This window comes from Carlito syrichta, unplaced genomic scaffold (genome assembly GCF_000164805.1).
Source record: "Carlito syrichta isolate Samal-C Ts95f unplaced genomic scaffold, Tarsius_syrichta-2.0.1 Scaffold306131, whole genome shotgun sequence".
NCBI classification, from domain to species: domain Eukaryota; kingdom Metazoa; phylum Chordata; class Mammalia; order Primates; family Tarsiidae; genus Carlito; species Carlito syrichta.
In genome coordinates, this window is record NW_007250227.1 from 56,419 (window position 1) to 69,821 (window position 13,403).

The 13,403-nt window shown below is 43.2% G+C and overlaps 1 protein-coding gene across 1 annotated transcript in view; it reads right to left on the reverse strand.

Moving 5' to 3' along the window:
- Positions 1-42: 42 nt before the first annotated feature.
- Positions 43-13,403, reverse strand: part of RBM33 (RNA binding motif protein 33) — a 91,969-nt gene continuing 78,608 nt past the window's right edge. Inside the window, exons 13-16 of the mRNA XM_008062946.1 lie at positions 11,132-11,341; positions 8,055-8,243; positions 2,210-2,298; positions 43-1,944 (exon numbers count right to left, since the gene is read on the reverse strand). Of these exons, the coding sequence (XP_008061137.1) occupies positions 1,896-1,944; positions 2,210-2,298; positions 8,055-8,243; positions 11,132-11,341 (537 nt within the window). The 3' untranslated portion in view covers positions 43-1,895. The remainder of the gene's footprint in view (positions 1,945-2,209; positions 2,299-8,054; positions 8,244-11,131; positions 11,342-13,403) is intronic.

The window sequence follows — 13,403 nt, forward strand, 5'->3', positions numbered from 1 at the left end:
TAATCAGAGCTCATGGACTAACAAAGTCATCACTCCAACACAGCTCCCTGTGGACTGAGACAGATAAGCCACACTTTTAAATACACAAACACATTTGTCTCTAAAAGAAGAAATTAGCGGGCAGTGACAGCCGTGTGAACCTGCAGACAGGCACACAGACCTGTCACCTGGACACCCTCCTGCGGGCATCGTGAGGCAAGGCTGACCTACGACCCCACATTCGGTGGGTTGGAGCAGGGGTGGTGGCACTATAGCTGCAGGGCTCTAGCACATACTCAAAGTGCCACTGTTTCCTGGGACCCACTGTTCAACAATGCCCTGCAGTGTTACTCTTAAGCACACAACGTCATTTTAGAGTTAAAGCTACAGAAAGGCTCACAGAGCCTGGAAAGGCCTCCTTCAGTTTTTAATATTGTTTTGGTAACTGAATTTGAAAAAGTCATATAAAATGTCACCGTGGAAATAGATGATTCAAGTCTCATACCCATCTCCTTAGCCCCTTCCTTAGAGAAGCTAACAAGGACTAGGGTTCGCTCCCTCCAGAGGCATAAGTGATAACAGGCTTCTATTTTCCTTAATTCTATTAGTAAATGTTACATGAAATCGTAGGTATAAAATACAGCTAAAAAGTCTGAGTATGCCCTAGTATTATTTGCTCAAATAGTTGAGGTCCACTTTAGAATATATCCAAAACAGTGAAACTCTTTCATGAGCAGAAATACAGTAAGGCACTTTTCCAGTGTTTGCCCAGAACAGGTAGCTTTCATGGAGCATTAAGCCTCACCTAAAGGAACCTACCAGAACTAGAAAATACGGTTTCAACAATGACACAAGACACATTGTGTTTTGTGTTATGCTGTCCCTGAAAGACAGTCATCCTCACACCATACTCCATGGGCCACGGCACGCCAGGATGAATAATTTCTGCTTAAGGACAGGGTAGTTCCTGCTCCAGTGGCCTTCAAAAACAGGAGGCAATCAAAGTAATGACCACCAGGTTCCCATAGCACGTCAGATATAGCCAGTGACATTAATATGCCACCTCGGGCTGCATTTAAAAACGGGAAAAAAACAAGATTGGTCTGTTCCACCTTCAAGCTGTTCCTCCACCTCAGGCGGTGGGAATGAGGTCAGAGGGCTGCCACTGAGGCATCACAGACCCCTGCTCTAAGCCGAGGCCGTGCCATGGGCTTGTCCAGCATGCCTGCCTTGTTTGGGAAAAGAGTATAAAGGAGTAGGTATGTTTACCCTGAAACTAGGAACACCCAATTGGTGCTTTTGAGATAGTGACAAGAAGCAGAATCCGCCGTTCAATCGGCACCACTCCCAACCACCCACTCATACCCTGGCTTTCCAGGATATGCAAACGTCAATCAATAATCACCCGAATTTTAATCTATGCTTTTACAAGAGCCTTTTGAGGGCTTTCTGAGAAGATGACTCAAGTTAAGCTTGGTTGAGAAAACTCTTTTCCTAGCCTGCACTGAAGATAAGTGCAACCATTATCAAATATTCTTTGCTGTGAAAAATACTTAGAATTTGTGATGTTAATGTTCTTTCCTGAATCTAAGTCACTGTGATCGATCATACAGTCAGATCATGAAGAACGATGTCTACATGCATTGCAAGAACTTTGAAAACAAAAGAAAATGAGAAACTTGGAGTTCATGGTGGTGGCAACAGAACCTGAAGCAATCTAATACCAACTCCAGCCTGCTGCTCCTCTAAGTCCAGCTCTTCTGGGATCAACCCTGTGGCTGGCTGGCGCTTGGACAACAGTTAGCAAGCCTGCAGCCGGAGAGACTTCCACTCCTGGGGATTCTATGGCCAGTCGGAGCTTCCTTGAAGAATTCCAAAGTGTATTCACAGCAGATGTCTGGCTCTCCCTTGAGGAGTCACTCCACAATCAGGGCCACATTTATGTGTGACAAATCTATCATATGCCTGGGAACATTTAAAGAAAACTCAATGTAAACTCTGAACATCAACCGTCAACTTACCAAGGTGGGAGGAAACTAAAGGGCAATTCTTGACTGACAAAAGGATGCACATCTTATGAGAAGATCCTTGCCTGCTCTCTGTGTGTCCTGAGTACTTCTATGGTAACAGGTGGGCACACACACCTGCCACTGTGACAGTGGGCACAGCACAGTAAAAAGGCCTTCCCTCCCACTCCCAAATCTCTACAACCACAGAACACACTGGCTACCTGTGGAATTTCTGCTGAAATGCTAATGCGTGGGCTGGCTCCTTGAACTTAGCTATGGCTTTCCGTTGCTGGGGAAGCATCTGTAAACTCTAGAAGAAGAAAACAGAAACATTTTAAAATCATGTTCTAAATGGCAAAAACAAGAAATACTAATACATATATTTATGCACTATTAGCTTTAATACAAAATTTGAGTTCAGGATGACACTTGGAACAAACGAACTGACTTTCCTTTCTTTCTATCTCGCTGGCAATTTTTCTTACCTGTCCAGGTAATCTATTACAAAACAGTACTTTAATAAGTCATTCCCATGAGTAACACATGCTCCAAGCCTGGTGTTAAGACCTTCCATCATCTGGCCACATCAACTGCCCAAACCTTCTCTGTGACACCTAGTGGCTGGAAACCTTGGATAGAGGCACTTCCTCTTCTCACATCTTTCTGTCAATTGATTTTTAATAGGAGCCCTCACTAATCTTTAAGAACAGTCATACCAGAGGAAACTGCTGGGGGACCCAACAGTCCACAGGACGGTGACTCCAGTCAACTCTTTGGCACAGAACAACTACTCCAGAAACCATTCTTCACAGTGGAAAACAAATGAGTTCATAAAGATTGGTGAGAAAAAAATGATGAATTCAGTCAAGATTTGCAAAGGAAGCACTTGAAGAAAATAACTAACATCTAGACCCCCAACTTGCTGTAAGGAGAGAGGAAATACTTTTTTTATCTGAGGCTCAGGGTTTAGGGGTTAGAATTTGGAAGGGACAGGCAGGGGAAGACCTCAGCAATCTAGGTGCTGCTGAGTGAACTCTCAGTCAACCTCAGTCTCCAGAGTCTGGTCCTTCTCAATTGTTTTGTGACATAGTCAACTTAATATCCGCGTGTCTGGGGCATCATGCAGGTGCCCTTGACTCTTCTAAGAGCAGGTATCGCTGGGCAGCTCCTGGCATGGGGCATGCCATCTTTTTTTTTTGAGTTGGAGTCTCACTCTGTCGACCTCCTGGGCTCCGGCGATCCTTCCGCCTCAGCCTTCCGAGTAGCCAGAATTTCAGGCACGTGCTACCATGCCCGGCTGATTTTTTGATTTATTGTAGAGATGAGGTCTCGCCAAGCTGCCCAGGTGGGTCTTGAACCCACGGGCTCAGGCAATCCACTCACCTTAGCCTCCCAAAAGCGCGGGATTACAGGCTGAGCCACCGAGCCTGGCTGGAACCTCTTGAGGCTCCACATGGCATCTTCAGTGGCCAACAACTATCTGCCTGAGTTTCTGTTCAGGGACACTAGATAGCTGGAGATAATAACTAACAGTGACACAACATCCTATAAAAGTCCTTACATGTGTGGTCATTCATTTTGAAGTATGTCAAAGATCTACGATGAAAGTGCATAACTAAAATATCAGTGACTTGAAAATGCTTAAAAAATCTATACTGTGTTTGAAATAGCTATTCTCCATTTTAACAACCACAGAACTTCTATCAGAAAAGAGGACTGGTTAAAAAAAACAAAAAACCTCAAAATGCTTTCTATAAAGTTGTCTTTCAGTGCTCCTGTAACAACATTTACAGCAACAAAAAGTTCCAAGTCTCCAAATTAAAGGGCATTGATAAGGTTAGCACACCAGCCACCCCCAGGATGAGGCACCCAGGGTGCCCTCACTGACAAAGGCCAGCTTACTGACACAGGCCAGCAATGCAGACCACTGAGGCAGCTCATGAGGAAGCAAAGAACTTGGTCTGTTTATTCTGAAACAAGTTAGTAAAATGCCAGAATGAAGCTGCCAATGGAAAATGTTTAATATCAGAAGATTTATTTGTAAACAAAGTGCCTTAAACCTCCATTTGGCTGAGGAGGTATCAGTCAAAGAAGTATAAACTTTCAATGAGATCCTACAAGCAGAGGAATGACTAGGTTTTTAACATGCAACACAATAACAGTGCTATCTTAAAATTTGTTTCCTATCCGCCTTGCTTATTTACATTTTTTGCAACTTCTTTCAAATAATCCCTATTTTCTAGATGTAAGATTAAATTGCAGAAATTGTCAATATGAAATAATTTTTGATCTACCAAAATGACAAACATTGATGATTTCTTTATTGAGAGCAGAGGAAAAGAAAGTGTAGTGAAAGCTAAAAGACTGATGATCACCTGCTTGTATTTTGAAATTATATGCCTATATAATTCAGTAACACATTTTCATATAGTGAAAAGTTTTCTTTTCACCCAGAACAAACCAAAAGTTACAGTCTATCTCAAGTCTACATATTTACTCTCCCCCATACCCTCTTGCACTCCTACCCCATAACTTAAGGCAGAGGGAAAGGTTCGTATACCAACTTTCACTCTGATTACCATCACTTTCCAAAGATATTTTCTGACAACTTCTGAGGATAACTAATTGTACTGCTATAATTAAGTAGCAAATGTGAGTAAAAAGACTACTACTCTGGCCGGCAGCTTCCTGCATTTGTATCTACCACCCCATCTAGAACCATATGACAGTCATATCACACCACCTAACAGGGAAGAGCTTCCACAAGCCATATCACACCACCTAACAAGGAAGAGCTTCCACAACCCAAAGTTAATTCCAGAAACACTTTCACGTTGTTCAGAATCCTAGACTCTTTACTCCCATTAAAGAAAAATTCTCCCTCTTTAGAAAAAGAGTCTATGCATGTGCATACGTGTATGGTTGTAATAAGAAGTTGCCTGACTAGCAGAAATTCGCCTCTTCCATTTACTGAGGACAAGGATCAGTATCCCATTACCCCATATTCCTCTCTATTTTAAGCAGAATCTTCTGATTCGCTTAATATTAATATTAATTAATGTCACATGGTTCCCATTCCTACTGTATCCTTTATCATCTGGAATGTTGAAACACACTACTGTACTTATGTCATTTCAGGTCATGACAGTTCTATAAAATATAGTTATCCTTCCTTACTCTGTAAATAATAGGTTCATCATTTACAGAGTAAATAAATTTTCTACAGAGGCTCATGAACATATTTTAAGGAAGCAAAATACTAAGTCAAGAGCAAAACTTGACACCACACCAATGCTACAGTGAGACAAGTTTTTAGATTCCAAGGGTTTAAAAAGTGTAGTTAACATGTAGTTACTAGAATTTTCTATAATTTAAAGGTCCAAAGAAATAGGGATCCCTCCTAGTCTAGACAGCACCATCACTTGAAATTGTGCTACTGAACACTAGGTGGCACCATACCCCAAGGCAGATAGAGACTTGACATTTTATTCCAAATCATTTGGGATGAAAAAAAAAATCACCCCAAAACAGAGAAAGCTTTTTCCCTCAAACCAGGAAAACAGCGCTAAAGCCTTCAGTTATTTAGCACTGTCCCTTTAAAGTACATATATAAACCACAAGGAAATTTTTTTTCTGATAGCCTCTTTAAAATTTATATTTGCTAGCATTCCTTCTTGAGCTGTCTAAAGAAGCTTATTACCAGTTTTTGTTGGGTTTTGTTTTTAACTAAGAAACCTGGAATTTTGTGAATGCAGTGTTTAGTAAACTGCCACTCAAAGCCAGCCCACGGCCCTAAGCCTGGCAAGACACACGAGGGCTCAGTTCTGTTCTGGAAAGGGGAACAGGCCTTGCCCAGATGCTCGACTCCTCGCCCTTTAGGAACCTGCAGGGGCTCATGAGACCTCACCCTGTGTCATTCTAGGAGTCACAGATGTAACCTAAAAACTTTCATTCTCATTTACAACGTCTGCTCTAATTAAGCAATTAATATCAATCCCAATATTGCTTTTTGCTGGGATTTTAAGTGGTCCAAATCAAACTTTATTTATAACACCATTTCTAATTCTTCTAATTCTCTTCAGAATAACAATAAAAAAGTGGCAAATGAAAGGGAAAAAGGACATCTACAACCCACAGTACAAAATGTAAAATTCTATTTGTAAGGCAGAGGTAACAAGGTTGTGCAATGGCTCCAAGATGATTTTTACAAAGGAGCCAATGAGCCTCACTCCATGCTGTGAGAAGCAAACAGCACTTGATAACTGTATCATATTCAAGAATTTTAAAGAAAATGATCAAGACTGCATATGACGAAGCAAAGCTTATAAAACAGCAGATCAGCCGGGCTCGGTGGCTCAGCCTGTAATCCCACGCCTTTGGGAGGCTGAGGTGAGTGGATTGCCTGAGCCCGTGGGTTCGAGACCTGCCTGGGCAGCGAGACCTCATCTCTACAGTAAATCAAAAAATCAGCCGGGCGTGGTAGCGCATGCCTGTAATTCTGGCTGCTCGGAAGGCTGAGGCGGAAGGATCGCCAGAGCCCAGCAGGTCAAGGCTGCACTCCAGTTTGGGCGACAGAGTGAGACTCCAACTCAAAAAATAAAAATAAAAAAATAAAACAGCAGGTCACACACATATGGAAACCAAAGTGTTGTCCTTCTGCTCACAGGGAAGTGCAAAACAACCCGCTGACAAGAGGATCATCAGGACACTGGATCATAACCATATGCCCCACCCGAGTACACGGATGAATCTGTGGTTCTGGGTTTTCAAATCTGGACTCACTGCTAAACTGTTATTTGACCCAGAATTCTCAATTACCATCTGTTCTGACAACCTTGGATCAGAATAACCACATTTTAATGCATCTAAAATAATCTCCTGTCAACTCTGTTCCTGCAAATTAATCCACATTATGATCAATTGTTTAGAAATAACCTATCTTTCAGCATAAGCTTTGTGCTTCTGATAACTGATAAAGTGTCCCCACCTGCACCACCAGCAGCCTTATCTATTAACAGAGGCCAAAGTTTGGGGGTTACCTTCTCATTACTACACCCGAATGAAAACTAAACCTGATTATCTTTCTAGGAATCCAATAATGAAGGTGGTAGTAATTATACCTCAAAAATACGTACTGTTTTGGAAGGACTTTCATCTACTCATTTTTAAGAACTCAAGCTCTAAAACATATAAATTAAATACCTGCATGAACTCTAGCCTGTAAATGTTTCCAAATTCACCCATGAAGCAAGAGGCTGTAAGATATTCTCAAAAGAAAGCACTCTATACCATTCAGAAATCTAACATTTACTCTCAGTGTCCTAAAATGGCCATTAGTCACATTTTCAAAGTGCTCTGCTCTCAGATCAACTTGGGATGCAGGGTATGGGACAACAGCAATGACCGGCACCGTGGGCAAGACCTGGCAGAAAAGGCCAGAAAGGGACTAGGTGGGTAGATGGGCTTCTTTGCTAGGTCATTTGTAGGGTTCTGGATCTGCAGATACCGGGGGGTTCAATGAATGGGAAACTCCATTGCCAAAAGCCTTAGAATTGTGTTCATTTCATTTGCAGTCAGCTCGGCAGGGATGTTCAACCATTAGAATTAGCCAGTTTTAAATTAAGAGATGAAAATACAGTCTAAGTTACTGTAATATTTGTAAATTCTAAATCAAGTTCCACAGCTGTTAACAGGTAAAGTTTTTTCTGGAAATGAAGGACAAGAAAGCTAAATACTTTAAGATCTAATCAACTACCACAAATAAAACAAGTGATTTGATGGAATGGAAAGTGTATATGTATGCGTGCACTGTGAACTTTATGATAACCTGAGAATCTCAAAAGATAATCTGTTCAACTGAACTATTTCTTAAAATTTGTAATGAAGAATCTGAAAACTTCGAAACAATCAAACATTGAGGCAAGAGTTCTGATGTATTTATCTTCCTCCCAAGTATTATTTTAACATGAAGTGACCAACGCAACAGGTACTGTGTTTTAGATCAAGAAATGATTTTGTCCTGGGACCTGTCAAACCCTGGCACAGACCACACCCCCAGGCAGCTACCTGGATGGGTCCCACCGACATCAGCAGGCTCTTCAGCTGGACGTCCGTGGTGGAGGAGGACAGCCCCTCCACAGACACCACGCAGGGCTGAGGCTTGCACTCCACCACCCGCAGGTTCTGCTTGTTGGGCATCAGGCGCCCACGGCCCATGGGACCCGCCACTCCTCTGCCTCGTCCATGCATGATGGCCTGGTGACAAAAGACATGCATTCTGAGTTTGGAGTTCAGATTTCTTCCACAGCTCCTAAAATATAAACGTGAGCAGATAACTTGGGATCTCTCAAAACATGACAGGAGCTAGGGTTTTCTATCCACTCTCAGAGAGAATATTCTAGTATCTAAATGAGACAACAATACCCAGCCGGTCTAGGTAGAGGAGCAGGAGGGAACTAACAAACCTGAATCCCTCTAGATGCCATCAGTCACACTCGTGTGCACTCTGTATGTTACCATCACTGTAGTGGAAGCCCCATGGGGGATCAGAAACTTGCTGCAAACTTGTAAATAAAGTTAAAGATGAAGAAACTCAAGTACATTATGCACATTAACAGGGGCGTACTTTCTAAGGACTTTCTCAGTCCTAATAGCCCAAATTGCTCCTATTGTATCACAGGCTGGTTTCAGTGGGAACCTGCTGTGTGCAGTGCTAAATCCACCTTATAGTCAAAACAAGCCATGGCATTATGTACCCAACTCATCTTGTAAAGACTGCATTTGCTATTCTGAAAACCTAAAAGGCAGATTCTGCAACAAGGGTTTCGCCCCTGGCTGCACACTACCATCATCTGCAGAGCTATTAAAAACAACAAACAAACACAACAATGACAATATCCCTCTACCTCCAGCTATGGGCACCCATTCTAAGGTGGGGTCCCGACATTATCATTTTTTAAACAAAACCACTGCTCTAGGGTCTTTTAAAAAAGAGGAGACAGCTGAAATTTTCAGCATTTTCGCCTAATTAGAAAATTAGTACAACTGTGCCCAACTTAAGAGCTCAAGATACAGTGAAATGCAGAGGGCAGAGTGGAAATGAATAGCACTAGGTTTTCCAGATGTCCTATCCTCATTCTGTCCTAGAGTATGGGTAGAAAGGAACTAAAATGACCTCCCAGTCCATGACAGAAAAAGGCAGAGAGAAAGAGGTGGAAATCAGAATTGAACCTTAAGACTGGGAATGTGCACCAATGCAAAGGGAAAGAAAAAGTAAACCTCAGTATTTCTTAATACTCTGCAGAAGGTAACAGCATGACTCCTTGTGAAGCAAGTTTTAAAACAGTGCAAAGGAGCCGGCTCAGTGGCTCAGCCTGTAATCCTGCGCCTTTGGGAGGCTGAGGTGAGTGGATTGCCTGAGACCGCGGGTTTGAGACCCGCCTGGGCAGGCGAGACCTTATCTCTACAATAAATCAAAAAATTAGCCAGGCGTGGTAGTGCGCGCCTGTAGTTCCAGCTACTCGGGAGGCTGAGGCAGAAGGACTGCCGGAGCCCAGCAGGTCGAGGCTGCGGTGGCCAGTAGCGGCCTCTGCACTCCAGTCTAGGTGACAGAGTGAGACTCCAACTCAAATAAATAAATAAATAAATAAAACAGTGCAAAGGGAGTACGGCAAGAGATACTACACTGGAAAACACATACCCAAAGTTGCAAGGTGCATTGGCTGGAAACCAGTAGTCAATAACTTTTCTTCTGTTCTAACTATAATAAGTTAGGATATTAATAATATCCTTTAGCAAAAATGCTTACTTACATGTCAGACACCAGGTTTTTTATATCCACCTTCTATAGAAGCCTCACAATCGCTCAAATAAGATAGAAAACATCATTATCCCAATTTATAGGAGAGTAAATGAGGTTTGTGATGAAGAATTTCAAGTAGTTATGTATGCACGTGTATGGGGATGTGTTTTTCTAAGGTTTTTCTCATCATATATTTAGGGATTACACCTGAATGAATAAAATTCACACTGTGCCAATCTTTGGGACTGTATCACTTTAACACTGGAGCAACACAATGTGTCTGTACATCTGTCTTCTGCTACAAAATGGAATAATCTGGTTTGCACCCATATCATAAATGAAATATATACAATGAAATTTAAATACTTCAAAGAGCCCTGGAATTGTCTTAATATCAATACTACTTGGTGGCAGTATGAACAGGAAGGATGACCTAGCCACCCTTCCAGTACTCCTGGAAACAGCACAAGAAGGAAGGGAACTGCTCCCCCTTCTCCCTGGCTGTAGCTTCACCGACAAGTGGTGCTGGCTTCTGCACCAAGAGAGGCCTTCTCCATCTGGCCATCCTCACCCTTCCTGCAGAGCCGTGAAGACTCTGAGAAGCCTAAGAAGATGCCTCCCCCTAGCAGTTGAAAGGAATGGGCCCTCTGTAACTAACATTCATGACAAGGTGTCACTCTTAGTTCACCCACAGGAGTGCAGATACTCCCACAGAAGGGGGTATGGGGAGCATCTTGCTTCTGTCTGACAGACTGAGGTCAGAGAAGCCCCCTCCAACCCACAGGTGAGGGAAGAATAAAGAGCTGGGAACTGCCACTTTCTTGGGCAAGTTGCTTCACCTCCAAAGGGCTCAGCTTCCTCTCCCTGAACTGGAGTCACAATTATGAAATTCATTAATACACACCTGATTCCACACCTGTGAATTCTCTGGTGAATCAGTGAGGAGAGGAAGGAAAGTGTGCTCAGGCTGAGGTTACATGTGTGTACATAAACACAGACATGTGTGGACACACACTGCCTCCAGAACACAGCACAAATGCTGCTGAGTGTCTAGCTCAGAGCTGCAGGAAACAACCACACTCTCAGTTGTGAGTGATTTACTAGAGCTAGACTGTTCGATAAGCCAGGAGAGGAAAAGGCTTCAGTGAACATGTTAATGTGTTCTCAAAGTGAAAACAAAGGACATGATGGTTCATTTATTAATGTGAGTACTACCGTGTGCCTGGGACTACAAGCTAGAGAAAACGCCTAAGACATGTCCTTCTTAACTAGTAGGACATATCACCTGCAGGGATCATGGCTTTCATGTTTCCAGAGCTGTGAGCTAGGTAAAAAGCTGTACCTTCTTTGCCGGGTGAATTCCTTGGATGCTTTTGATCCCTGGAGGGACAGCTGAGTGCGTGTGGGGCCCCACTGGTGGGTGTGGGGTCTGCTGGAGGCCCCCTCTGGTCAATGTCACCTTGCGGGCAGGCTGCGGTCCCCCTTCTGGAGGCTGAGGAAGCCGCTGGGGCTGGCCTTCCGGGTGAAAAAAGCCATCACTCTCTCCTCCCTGCTGAAACCAAGAAGGCAGTGTAATGATGAGAGTCTGCTCCGTTCAACACTTCTTTCCCAGCAACTGGGAGCATGCCTCAATCAGTGCTCACCCGAGAAGCAAAACCATCACACAAAAGTGCAAACCCAAACTTGTCATTTCACTAGAGCCAGCATGGGCATTTCTCACTGGAAAGTGGTCAGGTTTTAATGATATTCTTGAAATTTAAAACACTAAAATTACCTTTAATTACTGTATTCATTTAAGAGGTCTGTGATTTAAACATGTGCTGTTCAACTCAGCGAAATACTGTTTAACTTTTTAAAATACCTCATATTCAACATGCATTTTTCATTTCCAATATGCATTATTCCTTTTCGAGAGCATTCTTGTTAAAATCTACAGTATGCACAAGGAGTGGTTTCAAACTTCACCTGAGAGGGCCATCAGCCCCACCTCCTGCTGGTGATGGCTGTCTCCGTCGCAGTGCCTTCCTTCAGCCCTGGAGACAGTTATTTCAAATACTCCACTCTTCCATACAGTGTTCCCGAGTGCTGAAGAGGACCCACTGGAATAATGGCTAGAAACTCCCTTTCCTTCTGCTGAGTTACAAGAGCCTTTGGCAACCACAGAGTATGTGGATTTCAGAAGTATATTTACTGTACTAAGAACTTAAGAAATATCAGAAATCCCACCTTCTGTGTTTTACCAAAGTTCACTCATTTCTTGACCTCAATGCTTGTTAATCAACTAGGAAGCAAGTGCACATTCAAGTTGTGCTACTGAGGCTGTTTGTACCACCTGGCAGCATAAAACTATCTCTGAATGGTGCCCATTAGCTTCTTTCAGTACTATGAGCAGCACCTTTTCCAAAGAGCTGCTGGAGACTGGGAAAGGAGGAGTAGAGAGTAACATCATCAGATCTTGCCCTGCCAAACTTTGTAAAAATGGATGCTTGGAACTGAAAAGGAAGATTAAGGCTTTTATTAGCATGATGGCTACTCTCAACATCAACAGGGATGTACTGGGTCAGTAAACCTTCCTCACGGGCGCTCAACTGTGTCAGTGTTTCCAGGGGTAACTGGTGAATTAGCTCCTAAATGTATCTCATAGAGACCATTTAATGGAACAAGGGGCTCTGCAAAGAGAAGGCACTGGAGTAAGACAGTGTGAACATGATTTTTGCTCAGACTGCCCAAAGTACTAGGGAATCAAGAAAATAAGATTTAAAAAAAGGTCACACAGGGGTAGGACACTGAGCTACGGTGGTATGAAATGGTCTGCAAATTTTATTTCCCCCAAACAAGTAACAAAACTGGACAAATTATCCACAACCATCATTTCAGGACTCTGGAAACCAATAAAAGTGAAACAGCAAACGGAGAAGTCCTTACACTAAGCTGTGAGGATCGCACAGTCTGTGGCCTTCCTGATGGGCCCCCAGCGGACAAGGCCATTCTATTAGCATGGGCAGGGCGGGAAACCAGGAGGGGCCTGCAGTGCCACAGCAGCGCTGCCAGTCCAAGGAGCAGGCCCTTGCATTGGGAAAGGCTAGGGAAGCCCACAGATACGGGAGCCTCTGGTCGCGGTCCTATTTGGAACAAGCAGCAGACCAGTTAGAAATCTGAGAAACCTAGGGAGGCAGTTCTGGAGTTGAAAGCATCGAGAAGGCCTAGATGAGCTCTCCCCATGGGGCTGCCTGGAAAGCTGGCAGGAAGCTCCGACCTACACAATCACTGGCCACTGTGTCGGTGCAGAGTCCACGTAACTGGGCACAATCTCTTCCCAATCACTGGCTGGTTACTAAGCTATGCAGCAAGAGAGCTAACCCCCTAGGAAGCCAGACTAAGAAAAAAATAAGAATAAAAATAACGAACAAAAAAAAAATTAAACTGAATAAAAACAAAAAAATACAACATGCCAGAATGTAGGGAATGCAACTAAAGCAGTTACATCAAAAAAGAAAAAGTTCTATAATAAATCATTTTTGCTTTGCCTCAAGAAGCTAGTCCCAAGCAGGGCTCGGTGGCTCAGCCTGTAATCCCACGCCTTTGGGAGGCTGAGGTGAGTGGATTGCCTGAGC